Here is an 18,727-nt window from a genome sequence, read left to right on the forward strand (position 1 = left end):
GAACGGCGGGGGCGGCCGTGAGTGACAGGCAGCGGCGACCACTCGGCGCGTCGGATGGGCGCGGTGGGGGCGGGCCGGCGGGGAGCCAATGGGGAGAGCGCGCTGTCAGGAGCGAGCGCCTCAAATAATCGGGCTCAGCTGATTGTCCCCGGCAGAGAGTTGTTTGGCGGCGGGCGGGCGGGCGGCGCAGCCAGGAGGGCGGGCGCGCGCGAGGGAGCGCGAGAGGCGGGGGGCTCCCCTTTGTTGCATGGGGGTGTCCAGCCGGGGCTGAGGGGAGGGGCGGGGCGGGCGCGCGCGGCGACCGTTGGCGGGCCGTTGCCTCCCGCTGCCCCATGAGCGCTACGGCGGCGGCGGCCCTCGCTGAGGGGGCGGCCCTGGCTGAGGGGGCCGCCGTGCCCTACGCAGTGGAGCTGGGGCTGACCGTGCTCCACACGGCGCTTTACGCCGCCCTGTTCCTCTTCGCCTACCTGCAGCTCTGGCTGCTCCTCTACTACCGGGAGCGGCGGCTGAGCTACCACACGCTCTGCCTCTTCCTCTGCCTGCTCTGGGCAGCCCTCAGGACCACCCTCTTCTCCTTCTACCTGCAGAACTCCCTGCAGGCCCTTCGCCTCCAGCAGCCCTTCGCCCACTGGCTGCTCTACTGCCTGCCCGGCTGCCTGCTCTTCTCCAGCCTCTGCCTCCTCAACCTCTATTTCGCTGAGGTAAGTTTTTTCCGTTGGGGGGGCAGGGACGCTCCAAGCCCTCACCCTGCAGGACGCCGGGGCTAAAGCTTCCTTTTCAGCCGCCCTCCCCAAACTTGGAGGTTCACAGAGGTGTGCCCTGGAGCCAAGGCTTTGGGGTGGGATGGGGGGGTGTATGTGTGCCCTGACCAGGCTCGGTGGGAGAGGGTGCGAAGAGGGGTGCCCTCAGTGTAGGCTCTGGGGCAGGTTGGGGAGGTACAAGGTTGTGCCCTGAATCCAGGCTGGGGGGGTGGGGGGGCGAAGGCACGTAGATTAATGCCCTGAATCTAGGCTTGGGGGTGGGGTGGGATGGAGGGGGTTGTGTGAGCAAAAAGTGTGCCCTGGATCCTAGTGCCGGGCTGGCGGAGTGCAGGGGTGCGCCCGGAATGCAGACCCCGCGGGGTGGTACGGGGGTACCGGGGGGGGAGGGGGGCACATGCCCTGAATCTGGGGTTGGGGGGGTGCAGAGATGTGCCCTGCTCCCGGGTGGGGCTTTCCTCTTTGCAAGAGGGGTTGCAGCGCCGCGGGGCTCTCCTGGGGGACTGTTTTGCATCTTTTTAATTGATTCCCCGTCTCTAAAGGGGACCAGAAAGTGGCAGCAGCAGGGGCTGCTCTGGCCTGGAGTGATGCCAACCATTACGTCACCAGCTAGAGCCTCTTCTGCTATTGTTGCTGCGCTCCCTCCTTCTCTCCATCTCTCTGCTCCGCTGTGAACTGGGCTTGTTGTTCTGCAGCTTGTTGTCAGACAAAAACCCCGAGATCCCTCTGCCTCCCCCAGACAACAGCCTGGGGCTGGAGAGGTGGGCCCCTTCCTAGCACAAAGATCGTGACTGGGACAGTGCAGGGCTGCTTGTTATTGTTGCTGAGCTGTATTCCTTCTTTTCTGGGCTTCCCATCACTTGTTTTGTGGTGTTTTTTTTAATCCCCCTCTCTCTAGTCCTTTCACTTGTCTTTATCTTTTAAAGCCTTGTCTCTCCCCTCCCCTTCTTCCTCTGAATATTTTGTTTCTGCTCCAGTTTCTCATGAGCAGCCCTTTGCTTGCCTGCCTTCCAGTTTGGTGACTTGTTTCATAAATAGGCAGTACTTTCCTTCCAGCTTTGTTGTTGTTCAGATTCTTTGCAGCTCTCAGCTGTTCACCAGCCTCACAAAGGAATCGCTAACACACAGCGAAATCGCTCCGATGTGTCACCGATGGGAGTTATGATTTCATTTTCCCGAGGACATCAACATTCACATGATAATGTGAGACTTGGAGCAATTAGGTTGTTCGGCTCTTTTGGTTCTTCCCCCCCCACCTGTGTTCTGTTCCCCCCCCCAGCCCTGAAATAAACACCTGGAAGCTAAGGTAAACTGCCTGTTGCAAAAGCCATCAGTGTTAGATATGCTGCTGATCGAGTGGCAGCAAAATAACAAATGGTGCATAGTGTGCATAATCCATCTTGTCTGTTAAAGGGAGCCTGACCTACCAAATGCTCCAACCAATAGGTGTTTGTGTGTCCTGTGAAAGGCAAGCTGAGGAAGGGATCCTATGTTCTGGTACCACAAAGTGGCTGGATTTCTGTTTTCCTCTAAGTCACTGGACTTGACTGACAGCAGATTTGCCTCTGTAGGCTCGTTAAAAGGCATCTTTAAAGAAGGGCAAGATAAATTCAAATAGGTTCTCGGGCTTCCCTTCATCCCTAGTCATCTGTTTTTGAGTGGACTCGGTGGAATATACCCTGTTTCTTTCTCCTTGAAGACCCAGAGGCAAGGGGAATCCTGTCTGAGGAAATAAGAGCTCAGAATCTAGAGTAGGGAAGGATAAAATGACTTAAGAAAATGGGTATGCATGCTCAGCTACAAAGAGGGTCTGATGCTTGGCTGTCGCAAGCAGAATGGGTGTCCAGCGCTTCATGGTATTTGTGGGTGATCTCACAGTGGTGGTACGTAGTGAAGCTTGCAGCTCCAGAGGTTTGGAGAAAGAGTGCAGCTAGATGGACTGAAAGTCTTTGGTGCTTTTCTGGCTTCCATTTTAACAAAAGAAATGATCCTGAGCAGTGATACTTGGCTGTCTCTGCTTGGGCTACAGGCTGATAAAACTAGCCCATCCTTCTCTAGGTGGGAGGGTGCTGTGTACTGGTAGCTAACTTGAGATGTGCCTGGCTTGGTTGTGTTTGGTCCTTGCCTTAAGGCACAGGAGCAGTTGTGTTTAAGGGGGCTTAGGGAGTAATTAAACAAGAATTGTCCCTATCTGGAGGAAGGAGAGAAGCTGTGGTAGAACCACAGCAGTTTACCTGAAGTGGCTCAAGATCTGGAGGTGACTGGTACATTTACTAGTGTGACTTCAAGCAGAACCTGCTGTGGAGGGCCCATCCCTTCCTAGTTCTTAAAGGACAGCTGGTAGCAACCTGTAGAAGGGCATTGGGCTTCTGCTATGCTGGGGGTGGTGTCCTGGTCTTAGATGTCCTCAGATAAAAGCATAGGCTGTTTCTGTGCTGAAGGCCTGGGTAATTGTTTTTGTATACAGTGCCTCCTTTGTGGAGATACTGGAGAAATGGCATCTGTCTAAGCAGAGAAAGAAAGTGTGGCCTGTGCTATGTTATTTGAGCTAATCTTGCTTGATTTACAGAGCTCCTCAGGCTATGTACAAGCTGAGGGTGAAATGGTGCTGGGTGGGGGAAAAGCTCCAGGGAACAATAAATACCCATGGAGAGCTAGCATTATTTTGCACTCCAGGCTGTGAAATTCAAACTCGTGAAACTACCTGGTGTTTCCACCTTTCTGTGGGGAGAGGCTATCTTCTTCCTGTCCCCTCGTAGCTCCTGAGAGGATGTGGAGACCTGACAAAAATCTTATTTCATAGATTCACTGAATGGTTTGGGTCAAAAAGGACCTTAAAGATCATCTAGTTCCAACCCCCTGCTACAGGAGGGACACTTTCCACTAGACCAGATTGCTCAAGGCCAGGTTGGATGGAGCTTTGAACACTTCCAGAACACTTACTTGGTGGAAACAGTTTCTTTTTGTCACTGCCTTATTTCCACCTGGAACATCAAAAAGTGTAACGGGTTCTGCTTGGGAAGATCTCTTCCTTTCTGCTTCAGCTTGTAACAGAATTAGTTCCTTTCCAGGAAATTCAGAGTTCGCAGTATATCAGGTCTGGATTCCTCGGATTCATTCCCAATCTTGCCTCAAACTGGCAGAACAGTGGCTCTGATAACCAGCCCAGGGTCCTTCTCTGCCTTGCTTTTGGAATAGCTCCTCTGCTGCCAGCTAGACATCTGCTTGAGTAATTCTACCTTTCCCAAGAGTCTGTGCTAATTCCTGCTTTCCCCCAGGTCATTGTCAGGAGTCCAGTACATAGAAATGTAGCCACAACAACCCAACCTCCATCTTGACCCTTTCAAAGACCTTCTTGAGCACTTGGCATCATTGTCTCACTTGGGAGTCAGCAGCTATGTGCAACAATGAGTAAGGTCTTCTGCTAGAGTGATCAGGCTCTGCCAGACTGGTGGGGCCATAACCCTTAACCTGTCTGGGTTTCTTAAAGTGCTCCATCTGTGATGACATCAACCTCTTTCATCCCTTGCTGCTCTAATTGCACTGAAGCAGACATGCATGGGAAGAGCATCCAGCCTGGGAGCCATTTGTCCTTGTTGTCCTGTATCTTCCTGCCTTTTCAGATGGAAAACTGGAAAAGCCTCAATCATTCTTGCACCCTTCCATTCTCCTTGTCTGCCAGACACCTAGCATGTGCCCTCTGCCTCAGGGACTGGTAAGGGGTCACTTAAGCTCAAAACTGCTCCATCCCATAGCTGATGATTCCCATGGGCTCCACTGTTCCTGAATGAACAGGTGGCTATGCCAGCAACCAGTTATTCTAGGAAATCAGGGTCCAAGCAAGTTGTACCCTGTGTTATTGATGGCATAGGATGATCCCAGTATTAGTAGGAATGGTGAGAGATCCTCACGGATAGTCCCAACTGTTTCTGAGGGACAAGTTGGGGCTTGAACACTTGTTATGGGGCATAGTCCCAAAATAGTCTGTGCTGTGCTCCAGTGCTTGCTGCTGAATCTCTGTGGTGAGAGAAGGAATCTGTTGGTGGATGCAACTCTTGCAACTGAGGTCTATGTTCATGTCAAGGCAGGACATGGTTATATCTTGTATCTGGAGAGCCCAATCACATGACTTCTTTAGGAGCAAAAGAGACTTTGACTCCATCAAACAATGACAAGCTTCTGGCTCTCCTGGATCTTTCAGATCAATTATGAATGGTTGTAACAAAACCAAGCTGAAATGCTATCTGAGGCTCAGTGTTGGGGTTGAGATCTTGGTTTGTACAGGTACTGAAAGTGGTCCTTAGAGCTATCTGTGGGATATGGTGTCTGTCACTTCTCTTAGGAGCTGTGACATCTCCAATACACCTTCTAAGGATGACTGTGTTCCCTAAACAATGCTCTGAGAACATACTCTTAGCAAGTTCACTTTCTGGGTTCAGTGATGTGAGCAAGGTATGCACTTCTGTGAAATATAGCAACTCTTCATAAAAAAAAAAAGCCTCCAGCATCACAAGGGACTTTGAGGTCTGTAGCTCTTCTCACTTGCCTTCTTTCCATGTCTCTGGCTGATGTAAAATGCTCAAAGGATTTGTGGCTCTATAAAGACAACAGAGTATTGCCTAACTGTTAAAAAGGCTTGCTTAAGAGTAAGTTTCTTAGCCCTGCTGAGGCTGGGCTAGCAGGGACCTCTGTTCCCTATTTTCAGCAGGCAACTGCATGGCTTCTGGGGCTGATCTCAGCTAGGAACTGAAGGAACTGTTCATCTTGCAAGGGTTGCCACTAGCAACTTGGCATAACGCACTTGTCTGAGGGCATGGGTCGGTGTTGCCTGTTTTTATGAAGAATAGGGTTACTCCGGAGCGCTCTGCACTGATTTCTTCACAGCAGAACCCTCTACATAAGCTGTCCTTGGGCTTGGAAAGCAGCAGAGCTAGTCCAGTGCTGAAAGGCTAGCAAGATTATCTTGAGGACAAGAACCCAAAGATGCAGTGTGAACACTGCTGATGTCACCTACTGACCCAGCACTATGAATTAAAAACAAGCTTCAGATGAGTTGTCATGTCTTAATAATGAAACCCACTGTAAAGAGTGGTGCCTGCTCCCTTCCTGAAGTTATAGGACTAAGTAGCTGGGGGCTAATAGGAGTATAAGGCTGGGGCCTGGTCCCCTTCTGCTTTTCATGGCAGCAGTCCAAGTGCAAGTCTCAGGTTGCTATTGTGCTCTTAACCCTGAGACAGCTTTGTGTGCCTTAATCCTCAGGTTTGTAGAGGAGGGTCTTGGTGGACTATCTTGCACGGGGCTACTGCAGAAGCCAGCATCTTTCTGTTGGCCAGTGGTGTTCCTGTGCTTAGCCAAAGGGCTGTTCTCAGCCAGGGTGAGCAGCTGAGATACAAGCCAGGGACTCTGTCTGCACCACTACTCAGAGGCTGTGGTTACAAATGACTCTTCTGGGAGACGGAGCAGATGTACAAATACCTTAAATGAATTTCCATGCTGTGCAAATGGGTGCTGAACAAAGAGGTTTCCCAGCCTGACGTCCTTGATGTCTGTTTTGACACTGCCAAAGGGGTTGAATGTAACCTACAGGCAAGCTAAGGACAGAGGAGGATTTGGGGATTTTTCTGTTTTGAAGCCACCACGTGGTCCTTCTGAGGTCCAGGTTTCCTGTAACTCAGATGAGCTTTGGGGCTCAGTGTGTTATGCCACACTTCTGTACTTCCCTGAGCTGCTGTAGGCCAAGACAACAGGGTAGAGGGTTTCAGAGACTGCTTGTACTACTGTGCCCCTCAGCCATGGGGGCTGGATACCTCCCTCTGCTGAAGTACTGTGTCTTGTTCCCCATTAAGTGCTTCTCAAGTGAACTCAAGTTCATCCTCCCTCAGACTGGGGAAGAGGAGCCAGACAGTGAATCTGGCTCTCGGATCAGGATTGCTGAAGCTGTCCCATGCCCTGTAGGGGGGTTTTCAAATGCTTGACATTACTACAATGGATCAGACAACCCTCAAATCCTGAAATGTCTCTGGAAATCCTGTTGGCAGGAGCCTTATTTTTGAAGCTTCAGAGTGCCATTTCTGCCTCAGTGCTGACTGGAAGGCAGGAGCCAAGAAATCCCATCGGGGGGGAAAAAAAGCTGACTAAGGGTGCCTTGTAAGAGATGACTGATCCTTCACTGCAGCCAGAGTCTGGATGCTGACAGGAAGGACTCCCTGCAGAAGCAGTGAAACTAAACCTCTGCACCTGTGCAGTGATCCCATAGTGGTCTTGTGCTGACCACAAGTACATGGTTGCTGGATCTGGCTAGATGGCTCTCTGCTTCTTCCAAGTTTCTTCAGAGTCTCTAATGAGCTTTGGCTGAGACTGAATGTGACCTCAGCTCTGGGACTTTTCCTGGTGGAGTCTGTACCAGGATCTGCATTTTTCACAGGACAAAAACCAGTTCCTGCCATAGCTGTGCTAAATCAGTATGTGACAAGCGAGCTCCATGTAGCTCTGTCAGCATGCTGCTTGTCCTGACAATATGTGAGCACTGGTTACCTATCCCTTTGCAGTGGGACTGTTGTGGTCACATCTGTGACTTGGGAGTGTGTCTCTGCACCTCTCTAAACTGTCCGTACTTCCTTAGGCAAGAAGTCCTGCCCCTGCATGCTTCAGCAGGAGCCAGTCTGCAGCCCAAAGGGGCATAGAAGGGTGTCTGGCACTTGGGAAGAGTGCTGTAGGGCTGCCTGAGTATGAGCTGATGGTTCTCCTCCAGCCTTCCCAACCCAAATGGGTTCAGTCCCCTGCAGTCTGAGGAATGGCTTGTGAGCCTTTGCTTTGAAGCACTGGTCTCTCCTGTGCAGTTTTCATCTTGAGTCTCCTAACTCCTTGTGTAGTGAGGAGATTCGCAGAACCCAGATCCACTCCTGGACACAGCACGTGTCGCTTTGAAGAGTGAAACAGTCTGCAAAACTGTTATCCAATACACTTGTCTGACAAGTGTGCCATGCAACTTGGTAGGCTGGGTCTTCCACCTCCGGAGGACTTCCTACCATCTCAGGGTTACATTTCAGGTGTATTTGGCCTACAAACATCTCAAAGGTGGAGGAGCTGTGAGCTCCAAATGCTTGTTATAGCCTGCAGGTCCATCATCCAATACCAGAAGGCTATTTTAGATCAGCTATTTGTCTTGCTGAGGCAGCCTTCTCTAACATGGGAATCAAGGATGATTGAGGTCCTAAAATATGCAGCAGAGAACACTGGGGAAAGTAGATGTATTTTTGAATGACCTGAGTGCTAAACTTCCTGATCTTCTCAGAGTCCTTAGGTGTGGTGTTAAAGCCCTTGCCACATATGGGGTGTTAAACACATTTATGCCTGTTGGACACCTACATTTGCTTTTGGCTTTTGCAAGAAAGACTGGTACTCTTTCTTGCAAGTGGGTCCAGTGCAAGGCTTGGTGTTGATAGGTAATTTGGAGTCCTTCAAGATGTCCAGCTGGATGATGGCTCCAGTGTTGTTAAGTTTAAAGGAGAGCTATAGGTCATGTTAAGTAATGCTGTGCAAATCTTTCCCCAGGTCATATTCAAAGTGAAATGTGCAGCTGAATTCAACAAGTACAAGTAAGTGGTACTTTTCTAACATACCTTAAGCCAGCTTTGAAGGTAAAACTCATGCTCCAGTGCTAGGAACAGGAGCTTCAGACCCCAAAGGCTCAACAGGGCTAATTTTATACTCTGACAAGAATCAGTGTTGTGCCTTGGAGCAGGACTGGGAGCTTCAAGGGTACCAAGGAAGCTAAAAGCATATACTACATGCTTCCATCCATGTTGTTAGCATCCCAATACCAGTGCTGCTAGCAAACTAGATGAGTTCTCAAGGTCATTCTGAGCTAAAAAAGATCTGCAGGATAAGGCTTGAGCGATAGGTGAGACCACTGTTAGTGCAGCCCAGGCACTTCTTGGCCATTTCTAGGGAAACCCACAATGGAAAATGTGAGCTCCAGTGGCTTTCAATAAAGAAGTTGCAGTGGCTGTGATGACTCATAGCTTATTGACTGAAGTTAATGCAGAGCTAGAGCAACACTTAAAATCTGCAAGATAAGAACCTGACTGTCAGAAGATGAGTCTTGTAACTCATGACTACTTACACTGCTTATGCATTATGAGAGCAGCTCAGACGAATACTCTGTGGATTTGGGCTGTCAATACAACTGCTGAAACTTGCTGGAATGTCTGATCTTCATAGCAAGCAGAGCACTGGGCATGTTAGGAGGTTCTCTTGTCTGATGAGGCAAGAGGGTGGTGCAGAATGAGCCCAGAACTGTCTAATTTTTAACTCCACTTATTTTTTTTTTTCCCTTGCTATTTCTTCAGGGTCCTGTTGTATCTGGGCTCCATCTTTACCAGCCTTCTCTTCTTAGTTGTGAACTTAACTTGTGCAATGTTAATCCATGGTGAGGTCCCAGAGAACCAGCTGAGGTGGACAGTCCTTGCCCGTGCCCTAGTCAATGACAGCCTCTTCATCCTCTGTGCCATCTCGCTGGCTTGCTGCATGTGCAAACTAGGAAAGATGTCTTCAGCGAATGTCTACCTCGAGTCCAAGGTAGGTAAATACCTCAAACTACACTGGAACTGCAGTAGTCAGCTGGATTCTCAACTGGATTTATGCGTGCTTAGTCAGAGCAATGCTGGCCTGGTGGCACCTGAGCTACTCTTGCTCCAACACTACTTCCAGCATGGAGGTGGCAGCTCTTGGACTCTTCCCTCCAGAAAGTGAATGCTTTTGCTGTAGGAATGAAGTGCCCTGGATGTTTTAGGGGAATATGTTGTCTGCAGCTTTGCTGGCACGATAGGAGACTCATGACCTGCTTACGCTTTTCAGGTTTAGAAGTATAATTTAGGGTTTGACTGGAAGAGAGGGCTTTCTAAGAATAGCAGATGCAGTTTCTGCAGTATATTGTCACTAAGGACAGTTAAGTCTCTGTCATATCTCTGGCAGATGCAGAACAGCTCTCTGCAAAGGGCATCCCTCCCAGCAGTCCAGCTTTAGTTGCCTGCCTCCTTGAGCCAGAGGCAGTGCTTGCCTGTCCTGGATGAGGTGAGCATCTTAAAAGGGGAGGAGAAATTGCTGTAGGTCCTGCCCCAAGGCAGAAGGACAGGGGAGGGTCTGAACATACTCTTCTTAAGCAGGTAGGAAACTAGATAAGATACCACCAGTCTCAGTGTGGCAGTAGGCTGGCATTAAGAGTGCCCCTGAGCTGCCACCCCTTCCTCTGGAAAGCCATATCACTCCTGTCAAGGGCAGTGATTCCAGGGGGACCTGGCCTCTTGAGAAGGGCAGGCAGCAGTCTTTTGATGAGCCTGGAAATGTCCGTAGGAAAAACTTGCACACCTGAGCATAGTCAGGCTCAGGGAAGCCAGCTGCCTGGCTCTAGTACTTTGGAGCTACTGCCTTATCCCCGTAGTACAGCCCCTCACCCTGTATGCTGTGACTCTCCAGTGTCAGAAGGTGGGGCTCTGGCCTCCTGCAGAGACCCTGTTTCCAATGTGCCCTCAGGTGAATCTACATAAGCTTGAAGCACTACTGTATGTGGCTCAGCTGGGAGGCTGCCCACAGCATAGAGCTTCTGGAGGTGGTTAGATGGCTCCATCCCCCCTCAGGAAGAGGATGAAGAGGGTGACAAGCTGCCTTGCAGCAGACACTGCTACAGAGATACTCTGGATCCAGGCAACTGCCTTGCATTGGCTGGAGGCATCTCCTTGCTGCTTAGCAGGCCATCTGCATGACCACTCAAAGTGGCTGCAGTCCATTGCCCCTTCTCCTAGGGAAGCAAGATGTGAGGGTGGCCTCTGCTGTCAAGTTCAAGCCGAGGCTGTCTGTAGAAGTCTGGGCTTCTTAAGCAGCAGAGAGTGGTGGTGGTTGCCCAGAATCCAGGATGTATGGGCCTTGGGTGGCTAGGACTGACATCCAGCTGGCTCTGGTGACTGCTCTCCACAGAGGCTGCTGATTGCAGCCAGGTGATCTGAAATGATACAGAGGAGCCATGACTAAGCTGAGAACCTGCTCGCATCCCTCTTGCATGGGCCAGGTATCCAGCTCTGACTGGCTCTGGACACTAATTAACTTACCAAGTTCACCCAGCAGTAGTTTATGAATGCAGTAACTTCCTCTACTTACATGCCTGAGGCTGCCTGTGGGGCCCTGTTCTTGCAGAAATGCCATAGAGAAGTCCAATCTCAGGTTGAATACTCAGCCTGGCTGTCTGGTAAATGTCTCTTGCATTCAAATGCTGTCTCCCTTCCCTACCTTGGAGGCATTCCCTGACTTTGTTGTGGAGGAGCTGCAAGAATAGGATGGGGGATGAACAGAAGTGTTACACAAATACCTGAAAAGGTTGTCCTGCCTCCTGAGCTCCAGCTGTGAACCTGCTGACTCAAAGCAATACAGCAAGGCTGGAGGGGCCCAGTGAGGCAGCTGCCTCCACTCCTGAAGGTAGGAAGGCTTTGAGCCATCTGATACTTGAGGAGGCTGTGCTGTTAGACTGCAACCAGATCCAGTACGGTGGTCCTTGTTAGCTGGGGGTTTGTTTCACTAGCCTTTCTGCCTCCTGATCTGCTGGACTAGACACCAAGGGCTCAGCTAACTGTGCTAGAACAGGCTGTGTTCCTGTGCTCCAGTGGTGTCACAGGGACTTGTCTGTTAGCAGCACTTTCATGATTACTCTTCCAAGATACTCTCTTGAGCAAGTGCTCTAAAGCTAGGAAAGCAGAGCTAGCATGCCCCTAGCTTGGATGGGGAGCAGGCCAATGAGTGAGTAGACTATCTGCTTAAACACAAAGGCAAGTCAGCTGCTGAGATGTGTTTGTCTGCCTGCTCACTGACTTGGTGGCTCCCAGCAGCTATTAAAAGGCTTCACGGGTATATTTAGCAGAGAAGTGGAGATGCTTGCAGATCTTCAAGTGGCTTCCTTTCCCATGACTAGCTGTCCAGGAAAGGTAGGTACCATGACCTTCAGGTACCTCATGTACCTCTGACAGCACTGCATCTGAAACAATAGTGGAGGAAGCTCCTCACCAGCACAGGACAGCTAGCAGGAGTTGGAGATCCCGCAATATCTAGCCACCCTTCAGTACACTGCTCTGTAAGCAAAGCCTGGTTTGTCCCACAGCAGTGCTGGGGTTCAGGTCCTGGGTCTTTCTGCCTGTTCTCACAGTTCCCCACTCCAAATATTTGAGTTTATTGCCTAGACAAATGTGTTTGGTGTCAGGGGTGCTGAACTGCTGCGGGGTGAGCAAGCTGGGTGGATGCTCCTGCTCTGGAGTCTGATCAGGGTGTAAAGCAGAAAGTTGATTCTCTTAATGGTTTTTCGCTGCTCTCTTGGAGAGTACCACAGTATGGCAGTGGGGGGGGATGGCATCTCTCTGGACCACCATTTTGAAGCTGACTGATAAGATTCTGAGAATAATTTTCCTGTGCCTCAAGCTTTGCCTGCTCCCAGGTGACACTGGCTGTGTAGCTCTGCTACTGCAATGAACTCGTCACACAAGAAAGCTCTTAACCAGCTCTGAATATTTTAGCAGCACCATACAAATGTTCTAGGTCATTCTTGCCTGCATAGCTTCTCATGTGTTTAAGGAGAGGGTGGTGGTGGTGTGTGTGGAATTGCAGCTCTGTTGGAAGGTCTGTATTAAAACTGGGTGGTTTTTTTCTTCCTGTTGTAGGGAACATCTGTCTGCCAGGCTATTCTTGTGGGATCTGTAGTTGCTCTTCTGTATTCCTCAAGGGCTTGCTATAACCTGGTAGCTGTGGCCATATCTCCAGACAATGTTCCTGGTCCTTTTAACTATGGCTGGGACAACCTTTCAGACAAGGTGAGTGTCTGGGACCCCCAATCCAGAGTTAGTAAAGTGAACGGCAGTTACTCTACCTTCCTGTGAGGGTGTGCGTAGGTGAGAAGGTAGCTACATGGGGGTGTCTCTTCAGCTGAATCCCCAGATGAGCTGGCTTTCTGCCTTCAGAAGCCCTGCTTGCACTCTCCACCACAGCAAACCTTGATCTTCTATCTGGCTGCTTCTCCAGGAGGGATTCCCTGTTGTGCTCTTCAGTTCTAGCCTGCCAACTCTTCTTTTGGGGAAGAGGAGGAACATGTCAACTAGAGCAGAAAAGCAATGCTTAATCAGGCGTGGCTGCATGCAAGGGAGTCATTGGCGTGGGGAGGGAGCTAAGAGTACCCTGGTAGCACACTGAGCTCACTAAAACCAGTAGCAACAGTCAGGTGAAGGTCACCATTCTGGTTTGGGGATTCCTGCAACTGTAAGGGTTTCTCTGCATTCCTGGTTCTAAGCTGTGTTGTGTGTCCAGCTTTGGGAGCTGTGTGGCTCTGCTGATGGCTAGGTTTATACAGAGACTTCTAACTTCTGTCCGCAGGTGCATGTGGAAGTGAGCAGTGAAGAGTATGTGGTGTTTGGAGTGGTCCTCTTCCTCTGGGAGCTGGTGCCGACAACTTTTGTGGTGCTGTTCTTCCGGGCTCAGAGACTGAGTCAGAACTTGGTAAGCCTGAGCAAGCTGCTGTAGCTCAATGGAGATGCCTGGGGTGTGGGGGCAGGCCTTCAGAAAGGTTGTCAGAAATATCCCATTTCTGGCCTAACTCCTTTCTCTTTAACAGACTCCAGCGGGGATGGTGAATAGTCACAGTTACAGCTCCAGAGCCTACTTCTTTGACAATCCGAGGCGCTATGACAGCGATGATGACTTGTCACGGCTTGGGGCCAGAGATGGAGGGTAAGTGTCCTGCAGGACAAGTAAAAGCACAGCTGCCATTCTGTTGCCCTGAGTAGAAGCAACAGAGCTGTTGGCTTCTGCTCCTAGGAGAAAAATTTAGTGTTAAGAGACAGCTTGGGCAGGGTGGGTGGGGCAAGAAGCCTTCTGACTGAGCTTGCTTTGGTTCCCTCCTGCAGCTCACAAGGAGCTATTTTTATTAGACAGAAGTGACCAGCTCTGAGAGGTGGATATCGCACTGGGTGCTCACAGGTAGAAAATACGCAGTGGCTACAGACGGGAAGGCCTCATCCAGAGGGGCTGATCTTGCTGGGATCCCTCCTCAGCTGTGGGGGCAGAGGGCTCTGAAGTGGCCTCAAGAGTTGTTTCTCCACTGGGAGGGATGTGGTCTGCAGGAAGCTCCTGGTGTCCGGGAGAATGGTCCAATATCCCCAGCAAAACTGGGGGGAAGCCTGACAGCCCTGTCCTTTGCCCGCTGCTCAGGGGCGTAGTGAGGGGTTCAGAGCTTCTGGCTCTTCTTGACCAGTGTGTTTAGGGCCTGGTGCTTTTCTCCTTGTACCTGTCTTGTTGAAGCCAAGTTCCTTGGAGATACTGTGCCTGCATGTTATAGCCTGCTTCTGCAGGCTTGGATAACCCTGTCGGTGCTGGCAGCGGAAGTCTTTCCTAGCAGCGGAGACTAGCTGCAGCCAAATTATCCATCTCTAAGAGTCCACGTCTGGTTTTTCTGTCTCTTCTCCCAGCTTGGCTACCCCTCAGTGCTCTGGCTGCTATGGGTCCCTGGCTGGAAATGACAGCTACGTGGTGGGTCCCCACCTCAGCGGAACAGCTACAGACAGTGCCCCCTTGCTCTTTGCCGCAGGCGGCTCGGAGATGAATAATCACCATAGCTCATACCCTGCACCACAGAACTGAAGAGGCTGCGAGGTCCCTTTCTTCCCAGAAGTGGCATTCATGTATAGGATTGTAACCTGGTTTTCTTTCATTCTTCCCCAAAGCATCTAACTCATCGACACAAACATTCCACTACCTGCTGCAGCTGTAAGCGGGACTGAGCCTATGGCTGCAGGCAGTAAGCAAGAGAACTGTGACTTTAAGGTACCATGTAGCAAAGTGAAGCGGAACTCTCTGGAAGCTTTTTCTTGGTCTGGTCTTCAAGATGTTGGCAGCTAAATGCACCAGAGCTTCCTCACTAGAAAAGAAACATCAAATGCATATTTGCACTTTTATCTGCACACTTGGAAGGAACGAATCTTGCTCAGACTGTGCTTGGTCTGAGACTGTTCTAGTTACTCTTTTTAATTGCACATCCATAGCTGGGAGAGGCACTATCTTCCTGCAAAGACGTGTTCCGTGAAGTACTCTGCATCCTGACTCACTTGGGAGTGTGAAGCTCTTTTAACAGAGCATTACGGGCAGGGCCTCCTGTGGTGAATGTTAAAGCATACTGTGCCATATTCACACCTGGCAGGGCTGATGCCTCTGGGCTGACTGTGGTCTTGCCCTGACTGCTGGCCCTCGTTTCACCTGGTTGCTGAACTGTCCTACCTAGGACTGTGGGTTCAAAGCTTGGCTCGAAGCATATCCTAGAGCAGAGGCCTATGAGGGTGAGACCCAGTGTTCCTATTGGCACTGAGATAACTATGTTGTAACCAACCTGCTAGTTTCTGGCAAAGGAAGAGGGCTGGCTCGGATGGTAGCTGCTGTTGGGTAGTGGGGCAAGGCTCCATGGGCTGCTGCCTTCAGGGAAAGCTTGGAGCTGGAGCTGGCCCAGTGAGAGTGTGTATGCAGGAATGTGTGTGGCCCAAAGCACATGTGGAACCAGGGCTGCTTTAACTGGGGGGTGGTAAGAGCAGTCCGGCTCCCCCCTCTTAGCCCATGGTGGGGCTCCCCTTTCCCCCGCAGTATTAAATTGCATTTAGCAGATAACCAAGGGTTTTAACTTCAAGTGAACGTGAACCGGTGGGGTCCCTGCTGAGGTGCAGGGGCTGTCTGTCTGCTTGTGGAGGCAAGGCCTGCTCTTGCAGAAGGAGGTGGCAGACACTGTGGAGACCTGGCCATGGAGCAGGACCATGGGCCTGGAGTCCTCCCACTGCCACAGAAGCTGCATCAGCAGGGCTTAGCAGTGTACACAGCATTTTGAGTGTGCCGGGTCGGTCTGGGAGGAGGTTTCTGTCTCTTTAACCAAAACAGCCATGTTTGACCTGGCTGGTAGCTCCACTGGGCTCCTGGAGGTGGAGGCTTGGTGTTATTCCTGGCTTGCCCTGAGCTTGATGTGGGGATGAGTGAAGCAGCTTTGGATGTGGCCTTGGATGGAGGCCCTGGCCCAGGGAGGGCAGCTGCTCTGCCCTGTCATGACAGCCTGAACTGGAACTGCTTTTAGCCCACCCAGGGCTGCTCCTGCAGGTCAAAGCCAGGTCTGACACTGAAGGACCCGGTGGGGGTGAAGGACTTGCCTGTGCATGGAGCGGTCTGGCACTGCCTGGCTCCAGCCATGTGACACTGGGCTGGCTCTGGTGCTGGAGCCCCCATAGCTCTGTGTGAGAGAACCCCCAAGCACTGGGGCAGCCCCGGCCTCTCCTCACTTGCCATGTGCTCACTAGTATGGCCTGCTCACCCTGTCACCCACCTCACTTTTACTGAGCTAGATGTCACTTGTCACACCAAGAATGCCCTGTCCCTCTGTGTGGTCTGTGCCAGCTTGTGGGCCTTCCTGCTAACCCGCTTCACTCTTGCTGGCCCCCGAAAAGGAGCAATCCCTGCTGCTTTTTGGAGAAGGCTTGGAGATGACAACTTTCAGCACATCCCTCTTGCTCTAGTACTTGAACCAGAGCCCCACCCCCATTGCCGTGGCTCTCCTGGCTGCTCTGCCTGTCTCCTCGCCTCGGCCGGGGCACAGAAACAGGTTGCTCCATCTCAATCACTGCTTGACTTACGGCAAAGCTAAGGGAGGACCTGGACTCAGTGTGTTGCCCTTTCTTCTGCTGTAAGTCACCAAAGATAGTAAGTGATGCTAGTGGCCCCTGTTCTTGCTTAAATTCCAAAGCACTAGGAGCACTTTAAGTTTTTCTTTGGAGGGGAAGGAGTGTAGTGCAAAAAAAATAATAATTTTAAAATAAAGAATTAAAGGGCTACAGGCTCATTGTTCATATTGCACTGAAGCACACAACAATAATACGATCTTCCTGGCATTAGGATGGCAGGTCAGGGGTTGGGGCAGTGAGTCTTGTTGCTAATGTACTTGTGAGTGACTGGCAAAGTGTTTTGGTTTTACTCATTTGTACGGATGGCCGTTAATTTCAAAACTCTGACTTGCTCCTGCTGGGGCTGGTCCCATGTTTTACTGAAGTAATTTATAGCTGAGAAATACAATGACTTTTTTAATGCATAGTTGCCTTTCATTAAACTTTTTTTTTGGTATGGTTTAACAGTGTTTTGGCTTTGCAGTCAGGCAGCAGCTGGCTGTGACAGGAAGCTGTGGCCAATGAATGTACCTATTTGTTCTTCACTAAACTGTAACCAAGCACTACTATGTTGAAATAAATAAAAAAACCCTACTTTCTGTGCTAGGTTGCCAGAGGCCTGGCTGTGTTTTGCTCTCGATGTGACCCAGCCCCACCAGCTCCAGATGTTGGTCCTGCAGCCCTAGCCCGCGCAGGGCCCTGGCTGGCTCTGCCAAGGTGTGGCTGGCAACATGGTAAAGCTGCTTCTTGGTGGGCTGGAGAGCTGAGCTGGCGCAGCTCGGGGCTGGCCAGCCAGCTCTGCTCCGGTGTGACTGCAGGGGCCTGTGTGTCCTGCTGGCCTTAAAGCCGGCTGGGTGCAGTGCACGGGGAGGGTTTCTTTGCACGGGGTCCTGCAGCTCCCCGTTGCAGCAGTGGTTTTCTGGGGTGGGCAGAGCAGCTTTTCTTCCCCCTGCCCTCATGGTGTGCTTTGTTCTTTGATGTTTCTCAGGGCTGGAGGGATGTGATACTCTCTGTGTCTCCAGCTCATGAGGTACAGTGTGCTGGAGCCATGGCCTCTGCTTCAGGGCCTCTGCCCCCTCCAGCCGCCTCTGTGGCACAGAGCAGCAGAGGAGCTGAACCCCCAGCTCAGTAACTCTGTGCTTCCCGTACCTCCTTGCGCAGGTTTATCTCTGTGGCCTTGAGCTCACCGCAAATTGCAGCGGCTTAGCTGGAGCACACTGCACCTTCCTGCACAGCTGCTACCTGCCCCCACAGCACAGTTTTGAGGGCTTGGGGTGAAGAGCAGCGTGGCTGCTGGGGGTGCCTGTCCTCCAGTGGCACTGACTGTGCCTGAGCCGGCCCTCTGCCCCTCTTGCAAAGGTGGATGGTGTAATCGGGGCTGGTGGGACCAGCTGGCAGCAGGGCTGGGGGCTCCAGCCCCTTGGCTGTGCAGGATGGGCAGCTGGCAGGGGGGGGCCTTGGCTCGGCCACAGCAGCTCTCTGCCCTACTTCCCCAGCTGCTTGTCCTTGGAGTGGCAAAATTCAACTTCCCTTCAGCCACCGAGCAGCTCCGTGCCGCCTCTGAGGAGCAGCAGCCCCACAGCGGCTACGTCCTTTCCCTTTTTTAGCCCTGCCGTCTAGCAGCAGCAGGCAGGCGGGTCCCAAAAGAGGGCAAACATGCTGTCACAGGCTGAGGGGGACAGGCAGGATGACGGCTCCCGGCTTGCTGCAGGAGAGGCTGTAAGCAATGCGGATGCTGCCCCACAGGCAGGTGTGGGGAGCGGAGGCACAGCCAGCCACTGGCTCTTCTCGCCCTCTGAGGAGAGCAGGTGCCTTTGGGTGCTGGCTGGAAGCTGAGTGGCTTTGTGGGGCTCATAACTCAGCCCTGTTTGGTGCCACACAGGACCCCAGGCTGGTGGGGGCTGGAAGGGACCTCTGGAGCTCACCCAGCCCAACCCCCTGCTCAAGCAGGGTCTCCTAGAGCGGGCTGCACAGCCCAGGCGGGTTTGGATGTCTCCAGAGAAGGAGACCCCACCGCCTCTCTGGGCGGCCCGTCCCAGCGCTCCGGCACCCTCACGGTAAAGACGTTTTTCCTCACATTCAGGTGGAACTCCCCGTGTTGCAGCGTGTGCCCATTGCCCCTTGTCCTGGCGCTGGGCAGGGCTGGCTCTCTGTGGCAGAGCTGGCAGAAGATGGCTGCATTCACCCTGTGTCCACCTTCCCCTCATCGCAGACCCCCCCTCTCCTTCCAACAAGGGACCAAAGCCCAGCACC

At 51.8% G+C, this 18,727-nt stretch overlaps 1 protein-coding gene across 3 annotated transcripts; it reads left to right on the forward strand.

Moving 5' to 3' along the window:
• The first annotated feature begins 53 nt into the window (after positions 1 to 53).
• GPR137C (G protein-coupled receptor 137C) lies at positions 54 to 17,091 on the forward strand. 3 transcript variants are annotated; one of them, XM_080394419.1, is made up of 7 exons: positions 57 to 701; positions 8,313 to 8,356; positions 9,110 to 9,338; positions 12,458 to 12,607; positions 13,164 to 13,286; positions 13,402 to 13,517; positions 13,694 to 14,248. In XM_080394419.1, exons 1-7 carry the CDS (start codon positions 333 to 335, stop codon positions 13,725 to 13,727), a joined length of 1,065 nt encoding a protein of 354 aa, XP_080250545.1. In that variant the 5' UTR covers positions 57 to 332; the 3' UTR covers positions 13,728 to 14,248. The 3 variants fall into 3 exon arrangements, with proteins under 3 accessions (XP_080250546.1, XP_080250545.1, XP_080250544.1); XM_080394418.1 differs by lacking the exon at positions 13,694 to 14,248 and adding an exon at positions 14,255 to 17,091 and having other exon boundaries at positions 64 to 701; XM_080394420.1 differs by lacking the exons at positions 12,458 to 12,607; positions 13,694 to 14,248 and adding an exon at positions 14,255 to 17,091 and having other exon boundaries at positions 54 to 701.
• The last annotated feature ends 1,636 nt before the right edge of the window (positions 17,092 to 18,727 follow it).

Source organism: Falco punctatus (genome assembly GCF_963210335.1).
Source record: "Falco punctatus genome assembly, chromosome: 7".
NCBI lineage: Eukaryota > Metazoa > Chordata > Aves > Falconiformes > Falconidae > Falco > Falco punctatus.